The following is a 19,269-nucleotide window of genomic DNA, read 5'->3' as shown; positions in this document are numbered from 1 at the left end:
TCATAGATATTTCAAAAAATGTATTATTATTATTATTATTATTATTAACTGGTTTCTTCTGGTTTGGGTCCAAAAACTCACTATGTGCACACAAACCATTCAAGTTTATTTATTTATTTCGAGCACATGTATCAGGTACACGTAAAGTACATTTCACAAATTAATCCTTACATAAGCTCAAAAAGGAGAGGGAAGAAGAAAACTTATTAAATCCCATCCTTGTCTTCATTTAAGACAATTCAATGTTTTAAGCTTCCTATTCCGTTGAAAAAGAAGAAATTTGTGTAAAACTAAAAGTATTGGACCATGTTTACAAGCCCAAAACATCAAGTATGCGACATGTAAAAAGTGTAAACTCTCAGAAGCAGCATCTTTACTACTTAATACTCACTGCAATTCTGATCACACGAATCCAAAATCCAAGTTTAATAAAGTTTTAATCATAATAAAATCCCAGACACCAAATAAACTCTTGTATAAATCATGATTATCTGGACGTCATCCTCAGATTAATGGCAGAATCTGAGCGACATCAAACTCTTTCACTGTATAAATGACAAAAAGACCTACTCCAGACGCATACTTATTTGAGAAAGATTTGATAAATGCTTTTGAATTCCCAGATTATGGATTTTAGATGTACAGATCAGCACTTAAACTTCACGCACAGAAATACTCGATTTACTATTAAAATAACATCAGTCACAGTGTAAAAATGTGTCTGCGGTGAGTGAGGGTTTGCAGAATGAGCGTTAAGGGTTAGAAGATGACGGTCGTTCGCATAAATATGACTCTGTTCGTCTGTTTCAGCTGCGTCTGGATCTCGGGGTGTGACCCACAGACCGTCTTTAGCACCGCCCATGATTAATGCACACATGGAAGAGCTTCTTTTACCAGCCGGCTCAGTGGGAGACGCAGTTCTGCCCCCTTTTTTTTTTTCTGTATCCAAGCCATTTCACTTTCCTCCCATCGTGACCTGATTTCGTCGAGCAGTGTGAAATGTGAAAGTGATTTGGGCTCATTTACATGCCAAACCATTACGAGAGGTGAAGTGGCGTGAACAAATCCCTCCAATGATCCAAAAAGACGCACGAAATTGAAAAAAGATCATACAATAGAACGGTTGTATTGACAGACTCATTATAGTGGAGAAAAATCAACAGGTGGGAACAAAAATTACACATTTACTGAATAATAAATCAATATAGTAGAGGCCAAGTGACCCTGTGCCATAAAGCCACTCGATTGCAAATGTTTTTGGGGTTTTTTTCAGACGCGTTTCCGAAAACTGAGCTCAATACTCAAAAAGATTCATTTCAGATGCCCTTTATTTCCATGCATTTCCTTAACACGGTCAAAACACTGTTCCTCCTCACATATGCAACACCTGCTGGTCTTAAAACCTCCCCTTTAATAGGCACAGGTGAGCCCCAGGTGTGTCACAACATGCAACAGTGACACCTAGAGGCTGGAGGTACATTTTGGCTGCTACAATATGAAAGCTGGAATATGTTTTGGGGCTCAATATTTATCGTGGGGGCTTTTTGTTTGACTAGAATAGCACAAATCTCACCATTTTTGCACTCGTATGGCTAATTATTGGTTCATTCTGCTATTTATGTGTTGCAGCTCCGGCCTGTTAATGATAAAGTCTGTTTTAAAAAGGGTTTAGTGGGATTATCTCGCTTTATTTTCATCTTAATCAGAAGGATAAAGTAGTTTCAATGCTATAGTTTATTGCAATATTTCTGTGTTGCGATGTCATGCTTTAAAAATGTGAATTTGTGTTTGATTCAAGACATTTGCCATTGTTCCAGGTGATGTTTTCTGTTTTTTATATTAAGAAAACACATAACATAATGATGTGAGCACACAAAGCACTGACAATATTGTACGATTATGATTAAAACTGTGATTAAACTCAACAAAATAGTGAAAATAGAGCTAAAAAAAATGGAGAACAAATTGTCCTAAATGAAACACCGAGTCACATTTATAGTTGTAAGTGGACGTGTTCAGTCCGCTGTTTCCTCAGGACAAAAATGATCTGATTCACCGAGATCATGAAGGCCGAGCAGTGAGTTTTCCTCTTCAGGTTTGACGACAGCGACCCTCGTGAGAAGATTTTAGATTTCAAACACAAAGACGTATTGATTTTAGTGTCCTTACAAAAAGCTGAAAAATGTGAAGATCAAATTTAACGTTAAACAAACAGCTCTACGTTTCAAATACGAACAGATAAAACTGCACATTTGTGTCTAGTTTCGCTTTAGTTTTACCGTTTTACCTTCAGTTTTTTGTGCAAAACCTGAACCTCCAACACCAGATCTACAAACATGTTTATAGCACATTTGGATGCGATCATGAGGATAATAAAAATATTGAGATAGTCACTTTTGTCACAATTTCCCTTCCCCAGATCTCCTCAAAGGCCGTCTCAGCTCTAAGTATCCAATAAACTGACAGAAGAGTTTCAAAGAAGAAGCCCGGCTGAAGCAGACCCACAGATCACAGTTTCAAAGAAAGGCAGCAATTGAATGAGACAGAGCTGTCAAAACAACTTTAGTAGCTCTAATATGGCTCTGTCAGTCCCCTGGTGACACTAGAACAATGACAACCACACCAGCGAGACTGACCCAGCATCCAAACTGAAAACAAACCCTTCTGCACGGAGAAAATTCATCTTGTTTAAGCCTTTTTTTTTTTCATTTAATGACTCTAGCAAATTAGGAAAACTGTACAAAATTGTCCAGAGTGCAAAAAAATTACCCCAACGCTGTGTTAAAGATTTACTCCAGTGGTTTCAAACTACCTGCGGGAGAGGATCCTTGAATTAAACATCAATTTAGCAGAATGCTCCATCAGCAGTATTCATTCTCTATTGACCACAGTTCTCTGCAGCACAGTTCCGACTACACGAGTACTTTTATTAGGCCATCTCTAAGTGAGAGTGAGAACGATGGGACTCTCATTTCCTACTATTTTAAGTCTCGTACTATTTAAGTCTTTATATCTCTAGCATGTGGAGATCTCTAAATGAATATGAAGCGTCATATTAAAAGAAATGTAGCTTTTTCCGACTCCAACTTGCTCCTTCCTCTTGAGTTATTTTTGATTGCGTCCACGTGCCTTTGCTTTGGCGTTTTGTTGATCCGCGGCTTATCGCATTCGATCAAAAACTGTGGACCTGCGGAGTCTTATCGAGTCAAAACTACATCAATCTAAAAAAAACGATCAAAAATGTGAGCACGTTGATGTCTCGAGAGCGCGCTGATGTTGTGCGATGTTGTGATTCCTTATCGTCCCCGTCACTCTCAAAGAACACCTCAAGGTCTTTACTATCATTTATTCAGGCAGGAAGCTGGTGCATACCTCCACAGACAACACCATTGAAAATTGAACAATGAGATGATTTCGGTAATTACGAGCTAGAACCTATTAGTCACCGGGGCCCTTTGGTTCCCCTGAATGCTGATGTTTGTTGCTATAATTGCTCAAACAAACCTGCCCAATGCCTCACAATGAGACCGCTGCAGGACCTCTTATCATACAAAAGCAGTGGTTTTACAAAGTCAAACATAAACAAGTACACCACCCACTTTCTATCTGACTGACCGTTATAGTCTTCTGTTAAACCTCCACCCACTGCTCTGGACACAGCTGTTTTTTTACGTTAAATCCGTCACACGTGGACTAAAGCTTTTAAGAAGATATTAGTCATAATATTATGCAATGATCATGATTGGATAACTGCAGCGCTGGCCTGCAATATGCTGCTGTAGATTGAAACGCTTCTGCTGAGTGCATGGGGCAGAGAAGCTACAAACAGCTATTTATTGGGCTGATATGTCCTAATTTGTGCTGTGTGATCCGGTCTCACTTTGTTTCTACGACAAAATCATTCAGAAACGAGCTCTAATCACTGCACTACTGGATAGACACGGGACAATAAAACAATAACATCGCTAAAGAGAAGACAATAATAGTCTGGTAGTGTAACAGCAATTATCAGAATTATGCAAAATGTACCACAAACAGCCAGAGCTACTCCACCGCAGGCCAGAACGACACTTTAACATATTTATAAATGCAACGTAGAAACTGTTCTATGAGGAGAAATGTTTGTTGTTTGCTTTGGCATTCAAGAAACTCACTTTAATCTTTTATAAATGCTTAAAATGAAGAGTAAAATTCATGCTAAATTAACCTAGTAGCACTGTGATAACTCAATACAGTCCAAAAAACAACAGAGAAAGAGATGCCCAAACAACATATTACAGATTTGAACAAAGGACAGAAGGCACCATCCCAGAGAGAGAAAGAAACAGAAGGGAACTTTTGACTCACCACAATGTAAAGTCAACACTCTGTGCAGATCCTCGGAGGCCTCTTAGACCCACAGCATGTCTCTCCTGGGTCCCTTTACTTTCCTAAAGAGCTGCACACTCCGTTTCCGTCCTGCTCTCGTTGGTATATTCACTCCTGAGCTCTTCAAAAGACCCATATTACGCTGTTTTCTGATCTGTGTTCTCATATTTCCTCGTCACAAACAGCTCTGGAGTTGTGTTTTTGTCAGGATTTGTTTTTTTTGTGTGTGTGTTCTGTGCTGTTTTCCTGCCCCTCCCTTCTATGTTTGAGCCTGGAGTTGGGCGGAGACTCTGGCACCGCCTCCACACACCTGCCTCTGATCAAGCAATCAAGCCTCCACCTGTGAGGACAGAATGACTGAGGATCTGACTCTCAAGGACAGATTGTCTTGTTGTTTTCTGGTATTTCCACTTGACGTTCTTCATGTCATGCTTTGGTTTATGTGTTCGTGAATCCTCCGTCTCCGACCCAGCTCTCCACGACCGGTACAAACACCTCAGCCTCAAAACCAGCTCACCTCTTTGTTCAAACTGTTTCCTGAGTCTGAATCTTTGTTCCCCTGTCAGTTTTTACATCAGTTTTGTTTAATCCGCACATGTTTAACGCACAAACAAACCTGCAGATTTAGGCTGAGCTCTTCTCTCAAAAAGAAAACACTTTGTTCCACTTTGTGACGTCATCATGTGGTAATACAGGAAGTGATCCACTGTGTTTTTAGCTTTACACATCTTCACTAGAATCATTTGGATAATTTTAGCTTCTGGAATTTTCAATCTCTACTAAACTAAAGGTAAACGGTAGCTATGAATTTGAAAACTACCACTTGATGACATCACAAGGTGGAACGGAGAGTTTTGAGCTTTGGAGATGTAGACAGACTAATAATAAAATGTAACTCAAACATGTGTGAATGAAACAAAACCCAACTCCAGGTCTGTTTTTGATGAGTTAACGGCATTAGAACGTGACTTAAAGCTTCACAAGAGTCAGTTTTGCATCATATGTAAGAACTTTAAATTTGTTAATCTTGCTCCTGCTTAGGTTGATTTCTGTTTTATACAAATGTTGACCTAATCTAAGGCATATGTCATGTAAACTATAGAGTTAAGGACATTTCTTTTACAGTTTTTGCGCAGTGAACCCCAAAATCTAATCATTCTCTCATCTTTACACGTCAAACAGTTACATAGACCTGGATAATCTGATTTCCTCCTGATTGTTCTCACCTGTGCAGGTTTTGGTACTCCGTCTTCCTTTCTAAACCTTCATTGATTAACTGACATGTCACCAGGTGTTTTTGATGATCAGATATCGCTTGTGCATATAAACACAGCAAAAATACAATCTAAATATGACTATGATTATTGTAGCCATCAGATTTTTAACGTCTACGTCAGTGTATCCTGTGTCTCTTACTCCAGATCTGAAAACAAATCCTCCAGAAAAACAGCTGCATTCCCACGCAACGTCCTTATAATGATCAATTAATCAGTATCAATCCAAACAGCTGCAGCTCTAGAATATACTCCGGGTGTCGAAGCAGTGCTGAGTCAACAACGATGCAAAAACAATTCATCACAAGGAAAACGGTTTCTGTGGTACAACTTTTATCTCTGTACCACTGGAGGACAATAGATCCATAAAAACAGAGGAGGACCTTGTGATAAAGCACACCCTATGCGCCTGTCCCCTGCTCCTTGAACAATGACCAGTCAGACACAGCCTATGTCAGCAGCTGTCCTCCCCTATATGATACAAACTGGCACAGAGTCACTGGTGCACAACAGGAAGGATGGGACAACAAATGCACTCACAAACTGTCCCAGCATCACCACAGCCACAGGAGCATGAAAACAAGACATTTAGGAGGTGACGGGCCCAAGAAAACCCAGTGATATTCAAATTCTTAAGTGGGTTCTATTGATATGAAGTGCCACTTATAGGTTCAATGTAAAAAAACAAAAAACAAACATCCTATACATATTTTCCATCGTGCGTAATTGTTTTAACTTGGATTTAACTCATTCCAGTCACAAGTTTTTTGTGTATTCTCAAATTCTACTGTAGTCACTTAACCATGTTCCTTATTCTCGTGTCAAAAATGTTATCTAATCACACATAAAAGGCCCGTGGCAGTAAAAATAATAGACTATCGATTGTTTCCAGTGGATTTTAACGCGCTGCAGAGATGAATCACACGCGCGAGGACAGCAGGAGCTTTGAGCCTAAAACGCAGCGTCTCCATCCAACATCCAACATGAAGCCATCGCAGTTTTGTTGGTGATGCTCAAAGCCTCCGGCGGAACACCTCAACATCCCCCTCCCCGCTCCCAGATCAGCGCGACGGGACAGGACGCACCGCAAACACACACTCCAGCTTTGGCTCATTTATACACATGGATGCGCGTAAATGATAAAGTAATAATGTTGGATCTTACCTGGATCGGCTAATCGAGTCACCTTCTGTCGGAAAATGCGAGAGCTGCTGGCGCCAGGAGGTCGAGCATCACTGTGTCTCAGCAGCAGAGAGCGACGGAGCAGCGCTGCGCAGCCCCGGATCGAGCATAGACCAGCCCACTGTAGTGTGTCTCAGCGGCCTCTATGGACCACAGAGGCGCACGAGGGCTCACAGAGACTAACACAGGAGCACAGAGACTAACACAGGAGCACAGAGACTAACACACAGGAGCACAGAGACTAACACACAGGAGCACAGAGACTAACACACAGGAGCACAGAGACTAACACACAGGAGCACAGAGACTAACACACAGGAGCACAGAGACTAACACAGGAGCACAGAGACTAACACAGGAGCACAGAGACTAACACAGGAGCACAGAGACTAACACACAGGAGCACAGAGACTAACACAGGAGCACAGAGACTAACACAGGAGCGTAGAGACTAACACAGGAGCGTAGAGACTAACACAGGAGCGTAGAGACTAACACAGGAGCGTAGAGACTGACACAGGGGAGCACAGAGACTGACACAGGGGAGCACAGAGACTGACACAGGGGAGCACAGAGACTGACACAGGGGAGCACAGAGACTGACACAGGGGAGCACAGAGACTGACACAGAGGCGCACAAGGGCTCACAGAGAACACAGGAGTATAGAGACTAACACAGAGGCACACAGGAGCACAGAGACTAACACAGAGGCCCACAGAGGAGAGTACAGGAGTATAGAGACTAACACAGAGAACACAGGAGCACAGAGGAGAACACAGGAGTATAGAGACTAACACCGAGGAGCACAGAGGCGCACAGAGGAGAACACAGGAGCACAGAGGAGAGCAAAGGAGCACAGAGACGCACAAGGGCTCACAGAGAACACAGGAGCACAGAGACTAACACAGAGGCACACACGGGCGCACAGAGGAGAACACAGGAGCATACAGACAAACACAGAGGCGCACAGGAGTATAGAGACGCACAGAGGAGAACACAGGAGCACAGAGGAGAACACGCAGGAGTATAGAGTCGAACACGCAGGAGTATAGGTGAGCACAGAGGAGGGGAGCACAGAGGAGTCCAATATCAAACATATACTTAAGTGAGAAGTATCTGATTCCTTGTAATCAACTTGACTTCTGATTGGATAAAACACATACGTTTGTAGTAAAATGGCGCATTTCTCAGACGTTTGGGGCTGTACATTGATCATTACCCACAGCACTGATCAATAAATGAACCTTCACCTTTTCCTCTGAGCTCATGGCCCTGACAGTCCTGTGTCTCTGTCTGTGACCACATGGTCCAACCTTCAGCCCAAACACACGTGCGTGGATCAGAGACACGGCCTGTCCTGCACTGCCATCCAGTGGACAGGACTTTATTTACCATCAGCCGAACTTCCACTGTAAATCTGTACTTTGTGTTATTTAAATTATTTTATCACCCTGTACAAAACCTTTGATACTCATTAATAGATTTAACAGACCTGTAGAACGTGTTGTGCTGTCAGCCATAGTCAGTCACGGGAAGAATACTCTGTCTGAATACTCAATACTGTATTCTGAATACTATGAATACTTTTGCACTGAGTTGCATTGGAGTACATCATAGTGTAAAAACATGTCATATAATTACAAAGAGCTTTATTTTTTTTTCTTTTATGTCTAATTAGAGACAAAAATCACACGGGCTCTCACTGCAGCTGTGTTTTAATTTTCCCTCTAATATGTGCAGTTAAAAGCTAAAACTGCATAATGAAGTACTGTCATGTATTTATTTAATTTAGTAAAGTCTTTTGAAAACAACTAAATGAAAAAGTAAGTTACTCAAAATGCGTATTCAGAATATGTATTTTCAGTACAGTCCATGGAAATAGAAAATAAAAACATACTTCCAAACATTCTCTGTGGAGGTACAGTCTGATGTTGCCACACTCTGCAGTAAACATCTTAAAGAGCAACATTTCCATGGAAACAAACAGGAGGAGGCTCACCCAGGCCACGTAAGAGTCATGTTTGTGGAGATGCAAGTCTGTGTTGTGTAAGGAAACATGTTTGTATTTGTAAGTTTCCAATGCAATAAACACAAACAAAATACATTCTTCATTCTAGGAGTCTAACACTAAAACTCTGAGGAAACGTTTAGGTGTGGCCTTTATACATCATATTATTTTAGGTAAAAATGTATCAGAGAGTAAACTTGGGATTAAACAGGATGTAAAACGTATAAATGAAACACAACCTTTACTCACGGGATCAAGTAGATATATAGAAAGACGTCTACAAAATAACTTAACTTTGATTTTAAACACTAAATTTACCTTTTTATCTCATCATCGACACTTAGATGCAGCTGACTGTTCAAACTTGAGCCCCATAAAAGCTGCTCGTTTGGAATGTCAGCTTTGAATTTATTTGTTTCTCCATTTGTTTTGTGGTTGTTTTATTTTAGCACCTCTGTGTCCTCTCCTTTCATTATATTTCAGAGTGTAGATACTATAAAACACTTGGCTCTGTATCTAGTGAGCTATAAATACACTTTCTTGCTTTTCTCTTGACGGTAATAACAAAGATGCTGGAGTAATGAGTCTGAAATGAACTGGGTGAAGGAAAAAGTCTTGTTTTATGGAATCATTAGACTCTACGACACCACATCATGACACTGTGCTGAAATCTTTGTAAAGGAATCACAAAATGTCAGAAAGCATGTCTGAAGGATTAAGAAACGGCTGAGTGGCGCTGATAAATGTGTTGTTTTGAGTTCAGAGAAGACAAAGTGACAGGCTAATAAATATTCATTTCAAAGTGAGCGCCTGCAGAGCGACAGGGAGCTGCTGATGCAATGAGAACTTCTGCAGGGAGAACGCTCTTTGGGTCTTTTGTCTAATGTCACACACAGACGGTATATTTTCAGGAACCAATGAGCGCAACACATCTGGAAAGAAAGAAATGGGCTCTAATAGCTCTGTGCAGTGAGCTATGGAGTTTAATTATCCTGTCTGAATAAGCACTGCATTGTTCTGTTACTGAGCCCAGCTAGACTTATTAATATAGAATAGATTAGTTTCATATTTATTGATTTAAATGCATTACACACTCATTTATACATTATATTTGCTACTTATTATTGTTTTAAGATTATGAAAAATATACATCTATGATCAGAGAGAGAACCTTCTATTCATGGGCTTCAGCTTTCAGTGATATGCAGCATTTTGAGGACTTTTTCTCCTTTCAAAACAATTATATAATGAGGATAATATATATGTTTTTATTGTTTATTGGTCTAATATCTTTCCATTCTCCAACCCACAGATTTACTACTCATTTTCTCCTATTGAGCTATTGGAAATATTTGATTTAAGCATCTTCACTCAATGGTTCACAGGATATTCTTCTTAAACTGATAAGAAAAAGGACATTTTGTGTTGTTCTTGTGGCTCCCTCTGGTCTGTCTCTGTGTCCACTAGAGGGCACCAGTGCGCCACATTTAGCGCGTGGCTGGAGTGAACGTGAATGGTGAGTAAATGTGTTTTATGCACTGTTTTGACCCACTACTTCTAATTTATTTTAGGAGGAAATACAGATTGACAAAGGAAATGGAGCAAAAGGAGCTACAGAATCAGAATGTGTGAAAAATGCTTTGCGTAAAAACAGAATGACAGACTCTCCACCTGTGCGTAAATCTCATTAATTGTATATAATGGTGTGGGCAGAACTCGAGACAGATGCTCGTGGGCTGTACATCACTGCACGGGGCATTGTCATCATCAGCATCGTTAGTTTTTTTTTGCACTGCCATTTATTAGCCACTTTCTATTGATTTGATCGATTGTTGCTCATAAATAAACCAATCGAGGAGGATGCGTAAAATGGAAACAAACATCTTTATTTTTGCATAAATATAAACCAGCAGGTGCCACATGTGTTTCATATTAAACAGGCTGCCACTTGTGTCATCTCGGTGTCCACTCATTTGGACATTGGTTTACTCTTTTTATTTCTTGTATTTCTTTTGTTTTTTCAGGGATGTCTCCAGCGGGAGCCCTTGTTACGGTCAGCTGGGCTTCAGCTCTAAGTAGGCGACCTCCTACTAGACTTCCTTCTCGTCACCCCGCCCGTCTGCCCGCTGTCTCCTCCCTAATATCTTGGCTGAGACCGTCCCTTTGAGCGCCTCCTTTCTCAGGAGCAGAGTCAGAGTCATAATACATGCATACTCTCACCATCACCTCGACTACACCTGCTCCAGCGCGCGGGAACAGGAGGAAGACGCACGAGGCAGGCGCGTCCTCCCAGCGGTGCGAGACAATAAGGACCACACAGCTCAGCCTGGAGTTTCTGCTCAACTCTGAGGAGAAGACCAACACTGGCTAAATGAGTGCATTGTAAGAAAGAAAGATGCATCTGAACAGTGAAGAAGATCCCAGTAAAGGTGAGCCAAACATTTTGGTAATCCTTTTACGCAGACACACAGTACAAAGCTCTCGCGGTGATTGCCAGATGCCCTTGAGTGTGTCATGTTGATGTCAGGTAATGATGCTGAGGGTCATCCTGTTAAGCACATGGAGGCACAGGTTTGTGGCTTCTCTAACACGAGCCAGGATGGAGATTGTTGCTTGGATTGATTGTAGCAGTGGGGGGACTGTCTGGGAGACAGCCCCTTGAGCACTTGTTGTGCTCCGTTTAGACACCGGGTTTCCGTGCGCTGGTCACGGTCGTTTCTAAAGTGGTGACCTGAGTCTAAACGCACAAGGTCACGCCTTTTCGGCCATATTAATGTGCGTCCGGCCGTATGCCGCGTGCGCGTGTTTGTAATGTCTGTAATTGAGTCGCACAGGGCTGGTGTCCTCTGTTGTGGAGGGTAACACGGAGCAGACAGTGTGCAATGACACGAGCCATTCCATCAGTTAAAGTAATGAAGGAGTGACTGTGGTTTGATGCCCGCGCTCCGCTTTTCTCGCGTTTTCTCTCATAATGTTTGAACTGAGGTCGAGGTCACTGACGAACACCTGATGCTCAAAGAGCTTCGCCTTTTTGAGCCCGGAGACATGACGCAGCCCCTGTCCCTCCACCAAGATGTATTAAACAAGCAGCTGCCCTGACTTGTGTCTACCACACCCACACAGAGTTAGTGCCATATAATTTTAATGACTCATGTGCAATATGTATGGACTGGCTACATCTGCGGTGCACAGCCACATTCACCCTCACAGCTCCTCACAGCTCCTCACAGCTCCCCAGCAGCTCCTCACAGCTCCAGAGCACAAACATCACACAGCAGCTCCTCACAGCTCCAGCAGCACAAACATCATACAACAACATCATCAGGTGAATGAGGAGCATCACAAAACCTGACCCTTTTATTATTGTTCCATCACTTACATCTATTGCATTTAATAATAATAATAATAATAATAATAATAATAATAATAATAGTCATCCTTTCATTCCAAACTTCCAGCAATAACACATAATATAACATAAGTGTAAAACATACTGTCTGAATCTGGTGCTGTCGTCTTCTCTCTTTGAACACAAGTGCAGTCCTGACTCTGGTGACACTGATGTTGTGGGAATGGGTCGTTATGAGAGCATTTCTTAAAGTTTGAATGCGGCCGATGCTGTTGTTTGCAGCTGTTTGCTGTTTGTGTGTTTCCTGTGTAATGTGGCTCTACACACACTGGCACACTCCACATCGACCCACTCATCCAAAACGTCTTGCGACCTCATTGTCAGATATGGTTTCACCAGGGACAAACGATGAGTCACCATTGGCGACCAGAAGTGATTTCATGATTACATGACAAGGCTGTGCGACTCTTTGGCATGTGTGTGTGTGTGTGTGTGTGTGTGGGGGGGTGTGTGTGTGTGTGTGAGGCAGAGGCAGCTGTGGAGGAGAAAGGCAAGAATAGAGACTGAAAGTGAGAGTGAGAGCTAAGTGTAAGGCAAAGGTGTGCAAATCGACAGACATCACGCAAAAAGTGAAATAAAGACACACAGTTTTAAATAAACGTCATCAGGAAGAAAAGCACTATTTAAACACTTAAATAACCTGAAGGAAAACAAATAATAACAAACTGTAAGATTCCCCAAGTATTAACATGATGATTCCTCCTAATGACTCTCCTTTTACACGAGCAAACATGAGAGCAACTGGTAAATGAACTCAACAGTTTTTTTACACAACAGTTGTTTTACAATGACAAATTTACACTTCCCTTGAAAACGTGGATAAAAACATTCATCTTTTTCATGTCGGCTCATTGGATACTGTCTTCATTAGTTTCATAGTTTTACTTACTAACCCATTATCTCAAAACATGATAATTAAACGTTTTTAGACTTGAGGTAAGAAATGAAAAAGGGGAAAAAATGAAAAGAGTTGTGTTTTTTCAGTATTATATAATCTCTCCAGTGAAGATGAGGTGTAAATGTCAGGTGCCATGTAAATCTTGGTGAAATGTGCCACGGAGGCTAAATTATAATTTAAAACATCAAAGCGCAGGGATAAATGCTTATACCTAATGTTCATGGTGTCTAGACTCAAAAAGAAGAGATGTGTCTTTAATAGTGTGCAAAAAAAAACTAATGGGCTCATCTCGCTTTTGGCTTGAGAGAAAATCATGAACTAAAAGGAGTTTGTGTTTTAGTTATGGCACTGAAAAGCAACCTGTCAGTTTATGGACAGACTGAAACAAGTTGAATTGACGTAATAGAATTGAAAGTTCTTTTTCTTTTTTCCCTACGAGGAGCCGCAGGTGGCAACTCAAGAGCAGCCCACATAAGAGGAAAGACATACTTTTGTGTCCCTGCATCTGAGACAACCTTTTGGAGCAGTGAGTGTCCTGCACCTAAGGACTCTCCTCCAGCTGGACCCCAACCAAGACTACACTCTAATCCAATACCTCAACCTTAAAATGCTGTTCCAATTTGGGAAGGGAATGATTGACTGGTGGATTATCCCATCAGGAAAACACTTTTTTTCCCCCTTCCATGTGTTATAGTTATAGATGGAGTTGAAAAGACTCTCAAGAGCAAATTCTTTCTGCTCTTGAGACGCATTCAAAGACGTGGCCGTAATTGGATCGGCAAAAAACTCGTCAGATAAATGATTTGCTGTGAGGCTGATCCCGGAGCTTCACGCAGGAAGTGGGAGGAGCTGAATCACCGGGATACTTCTCCAGAAAAGAGTCCAGGAGTTTAGATAGAACTGAGAGAAAACAGAGAAAGCAGCTCATAGTCCCATATACTGTGCACACAAACATAACGCAGGAAATGATTACGTATATATTTGGCTCTTTGAATTGCATAAAAATAGTTCTGGTAAGTGTGTATATTAGATGTAGAACTTGCTTAGACACGCCTGGAGCTTACATAAGTCTCCCACGACGCTAAATTAAAGACAGCAGCTTAATTGTTGCTTCTGTCCACGTTGCTTCCGCCTCTCCTCGCACTTGACCTGATGTGCCGTCTCATCTGGGTTTAACTTCAGGTCTTGTAATTATTGATAAGCAGTTGGGAGGAGGAGAAAATCAGTGATTGCGAAGATGTTTTAGGCGGCACGCATCAACGCAGTGGTCTTGCCTGATACAAGTGTGGGCTGTGTCTAGATATAGGGGGCTGCTTGTTGGAGGAAGACAGAAATAGATAATTGGAGAGTGGAGGAGAGTGGAACAGACGAGGCTGACTATGTTTTTTGAAACCGTTTCTGTGGTGCTCTTTCCAGTGAGTGAGCACTTTCAAATACTATAGTTTTTAATCCCAGAGTCATCGAAAGAGTCGAGTTAGTCCAAGAAACTGACCCCGTGTTTATTATTATTCAGGTGCACATGTTTAAGTAAAGACGCTCGCTCTGCTTTGTGTCTCAAAATGTTGTCTAAATTATAAATATCATGGACCCTGGACCCTGTCAGAAATAAGTAAACGAGGTTAGCTCAGTTTATGTAAGTCCCACCTACTTTTACATGAAGCGTCTCAACTTAACGACAGCGGTGAACGTCAACAGCGACTTTTTATTTTTATTTTATTGTGTTCAGCAGCGTTTATGCATGAGTTTGGTCAAGGAGAAATATGACTGTTTCATACAAATGTGACCAAATCTGACCAATGACTCAAAATGTCTGAAAATACTTTGCCCTTGCCATTTCATCTCTTTAAAGTTGTGATTCAGCTCAACATCTGAGAGTACTTAAAATACTTAAAAGGGACCCGAACCCTTCATGTCGTGTTTTTTTTTTTAGATATTCCTGATGTTAATAAAGTTTATATGCTGATGTTTTATATATATAGGCTGTGGAGGCGTCTTGTTACTGGTCTATTTGCTGTCTGCCGTTGGTCTATTTGCCGTCTGGGCGTTGTTGTTTTCCTGACAGGTAAACAATATGGAAGCCTTCTCGGTTTGGACTATTTTAAACCTCACTGGAACAACATCCTATAAATAAACTCAGACCTAAGAGTGCTTTATTTCGGTAAATACCACACAGACCTGTCTCATTCGTTTTCTAAGTTCCAGGATGTAAAAATGAAGGCAAACTCCCTTTTAAACTCTCTTTGTGTGCGTTTCTTGTATGTTTTCTAAAAGGAATAAGCTGTTGTTGTTGCAGATTTGTATCGTCCCTGTAGGAACTTTTGCCCTATTCTTCTTTAAGGTCCCTGCGCAACCGGTCAGGGGGCAGTGGTTGACCGCAGCGTAGCGCCTGGGGACACTGCTCCAGATGCAGGATCTTGATCAGAAGTACCAGGAGAGCTAGTTTGTCCAGTGTGTTTTGGGCAGAAGGGGGTGAGCGTAGTACATAAAGGAAACTCAGCACAACAGGACACAGTTGTTTTTTAGTAAATCTGACCAGGGAGTGTGAGGAACCACAGCTATGAGGCCTCTGAGCCACGATGCGACAGAGATCTGGACACTGGAGAACGCTGGGGAGTCGTTTTAAGAAATATATGTGTGAGACAGAAGAGTAGGGATGCACCAATATCGATACTTTGGCTTTATCCAGCTTTTTGTGACTAAAAGTTCAAACATTATGAGACATCCTAGGTCTAAATCAGCCAGTGAATGTTCCAATTGCACCAAATTAAAGGCCAACCAGCACGACAGATGATTCGATACCATGGGATCTATACCCAAACCTGCAGATTTTCCGGTATTGGTGCGTCCCTACAGAAGATTGAACCACTAGAGATGCAACAATACTCAATACCGACCCTCACATTACAATACACGAGTCATTCAACGTGCGTACGAGTGTTAATCATGTCGTTTCACAGAAGAACAGCTCCATAAAGGCCTAATTCTGCAGTATTTAAACAGAAAAGAGACAATTGAATACACGGTGTTTATTGGTAATTACCTTAAAATAACAGAGGAAACATTTGGTTTTGATTTTAAGCCTGAAGCGTATTGATAAACCGAATCGATATCGTGAGTAGTGATAAAACTGTATCGTTGCATCTGTGCTAACCACTCTGCCGTGCCGCATGTGTTAATGATGTTTTTAGGAGCCTGAACGCCTGTAGCGAACTTGCATGACTCTTAGGATGAGTAAACCGTCACAATGCTATTTGTGGTGTAGGTTATCGCTGCCCTGACCAGAGCGAGACTGCGCTGTGGCCACAATGCAACTGTACACTTCTGTTTTATTTAAGACACACACATTTCTTTATCACTCGAGTGCATATTGATGGAGTTATGAGCTGTGCAGAAATACAAGGCCTTTGGGTCCCAAGACGGGAGCCCCACACAGGGAGAGATGGGGACAGGATATTATAAGACTAGATAATCAGCAGTCGCACTGGGAACAGATGGTGAGGCGCAGACAGACTCTTCCTGCCAATACTGGACTGTGAGGGACCACAGGCAGGGGGCGCTCTTATTCAAATACATGCAGGACAATAAAGCTGCTGTAGTTACTGCCACAAACCCCAGACCTTTTCAGCGCTTTGTGTCTGGTTTGAGTATGACTTTTTGGCTTTCACACTATAAATACACACGCACTTTCTTAATTTACAGCTCAAATTAAAGTATTTCGCTTCAGCCTTTTCTTAAAATTGACTGAAACTGCATTTACGTACAGTCCTGCATACAATAAATCAAGATTTGAGCCATTTACAAACCAAACAAACATGAAAAAACATAAAAAAGTGACATTCTGATACATGTATTTGATAGAAATTCTGTTATTTTTTGCCAGTAAAAGCCTAAATATAAGCGTGTTAAGTTCTAATAGCAAAATGATAAATTCAGAAGTTGGTGAAGTCTGTGTTTCACGATAGATTCATTTACGTGCGGCATAAATCTGCCAAATGCCATACGATTCCGCGTCTCCACGATGCTCAGCACTATAGATACGGGAGCTGGAGTGATCTACTATTGTCTTTCAGATTCAATTTTGGATTCCCAGCAAAAATGTCTCTGTCAGCTGGTAAATTATTCATTACAGGTAGAGCAGAAGAGGCATAATTAAATAAGCTAATGGTAAAGACGCGCTCAGGGACTATTAAATACAACGGCCATGTTTATTCCTCAGTTAATTAGTTTTATACTCTGATCCCCATCATAAGCTGAACGTTCACATCTTCCCTGGGGCACAGACATGGCGGAGTGTCCCGTAAGTTTCGCGTGGGGCCCCTGGGCGCGCTCGAATCGCCCCCCCGCTGTGGTTTTACCTGCTACACTTCAACTTGACAGACCAAAACAGAGCACAGTGCTGTATCAGACCCGCACGTCCACTCTCCATCTCTAGGACTTCGCCGCACTACACGAGGTGAAATAAGTACACAATAATCTTAATGAGTTTTCTCAGAAGATCAAATGTCAATGTTAGACCTTTTGTAGAAGTCAGCTGTGCGAGTCTGCTACTTTTCACCAGGAGGTCAACGGTTTTAGAGCTCAAACTATGCAGCGTTTGTGGGTAAAACACTGAAGCGTGGGTGGAATATTTAAGTGGGAAATGCGGGGGGAAAGAGTTAAGGGAGACACTCATAACGCTGATCACTTTTTGGCGTTTGTGCTGCAGCTTGGATCACTAGACTGTCATGCTCTGCTGAAAAAAACATTCAAAGTCCAAAATTCAAATTGGTTGGGGAACTTTTACGATGGCCCCGGGTGTGATTTAGAAAAAAAAATAGGCTTTTTTGTGTAATTTGCATGTTCTTTTTCGTGGGTTTCCTCCATCAACTTCAACATCTTGTCCTTCATAGGCGACCAAGATCGTGACGCAGAACAATTCTACATTTGCATCCATAATATCGTCGTTTTAACTCTTATATTTATTTGGATTTGTGGATACAGGTTGTCAGTTGGTGTAATTGTGGAGGAAGGAAGAGATTGCAGACGAGGTAGAGAGTTAAAAGACGTTTATCTGATCAGAAGAATGAAGTTACAGACATTTCAGGGGAGTTTTTTCAGTACTTATAGCCCGAGAAAGGTACAGTCTATAAAAGTCTGCTCCTATAAGGACTTAACTCATTTTACATACTGTCTGTACAAGGTCATAAATGGATATACCGTTAGCTGTTTACAGGAAGAATACGTCACTAAAAGATGCTTGCGATCACTGAAAAGATGTATTGACACAACCTCAAGAGCTGTGCCATGTGATTGAAGTAGCAGGTTCCATCATAGACGTCTTAAAATAAATGTGTTCTTACTGAGAAACAGGTTTACGTCAATGTTTAAGACACACATTTTCAACACAAGGTTTAAAAGTAAAACAAATAAAACAAAAATCATGCTTTCAGTCTATTATTGCTGCTGGTGGACAACATAATCTCATGTGTGTTTTAACTATATTTTCATGCTTCCTGCTTTCCTATTTTAAATCCCGTGTGTATGATTTGTGTTTCTGTGGATTGTTGTTGCCTCACTTGAATTAAATTGCTCCGACTGTCTGCTAGGAATCTGTCAGAGTTGCGTGAACCCTCAAAGTCATTTACCGAATTCGATATAAACCGGTACAACTCGCACTTTTTTAGACATTGCCATATCAACCAGTAATATTTTTCTCATCAGCAGAGAAAGCTCTCACTCCAAATGGCTTCATATCTATACAAATATTCAGCGTATTTGTAACTACGGTGGTTAGTTTTCATTTCGTAGTGCGACTTTGCAGTTGGACCAGGTCTGATGCCTTTGTCGCTGTTATTATTCAACTAAATACTAAATGAGCTTGTTTTGCCTCTGCCTGTCTCTGCCTACGGCTCAAAGCAGAATAAATGGACAAAAGAAGCTGATTCTTGGCTTGTGTTTACAACATTAGCAAATATAAACATTTTACCGTTTGGATGGCGCAATTAACTTAACGAGCACATTCTCCAAAAGCTCTTAAAAGGCTGTATTTCGTACTTAATTTTCTCTCTAAAAGTAAAGAACTGAAACATGTCACTAATGCCGAGCGTCTGTGATGTACAAATACAGTGTGTTTGCCTTCCCGTTAGCAGA

General features: G+C 41.3%; 2 protein-coding genes across 5 annotated transcripts in view; one reads left to right on the top strand and one right to left on the bottom strand.

Annotated features, from left to right (window-relative positions):
- apba2b (amyloid beta (A4) precursor protein-binding, family A, member 2b) overlaps window positions 1-6,885 on the bottom strand; it is a 68,189-nt gene extending 61,304 nt beyond the window's left edge. For all 4 annotated transcript variants that reach the window (XM_033985447.2, XM_033985448.2, XM_033985449.2 and 1 more), the window contains exon 1: window positions 6,807-6,885. The gene's annotated coding sequence lies outside the window, so the exon portion shown is untranslated. The remainder of the gene's footprint in view (window positions 1-6,806) is intronic.
- A 4,343-nt stretch (window positions 6,886-11,228) lies between these two features.
- The window catches only part of syt7b (synaptotagmin VIIb), an 83,941-nt gene continuing 75,900 nt past the window's right edge, over window positions 11,229-19,269 (top strand). Inside the window, exon 1 of the mRNA XM_033987786.2 lies at window positions 11,229-11,262. Within this exon, the coding sequence (XP_033843677.1) occupies window positions 11,229-11,262 (34 nt within the window). The remainder of the gene's footprint in view (window positions 11,263-19,269) is intronic.

Source organism: Periophthalmus magnuspinnatus, chromosome 3 (genome assembly GCF_009829125.3).
Source record: "Periophthalmus magnuspinnatus isolate fPerMag1 chromosome 3, fPerMag1.2.pri, whole genome shotgun sequence".
NCBI classification, from domain to species: Eukaryota; Metazoa; Chordata; class Actinopteri; order Gobiiformes; family Gobiidae; genus Periophthalmus; species Periophthalmus magnuspinnatus.
The sequence above is the reverse complement of the archived record's forward strand: the minus strand, read 5'-3'. Positions and strand labels throughout refer to the sequence as shown.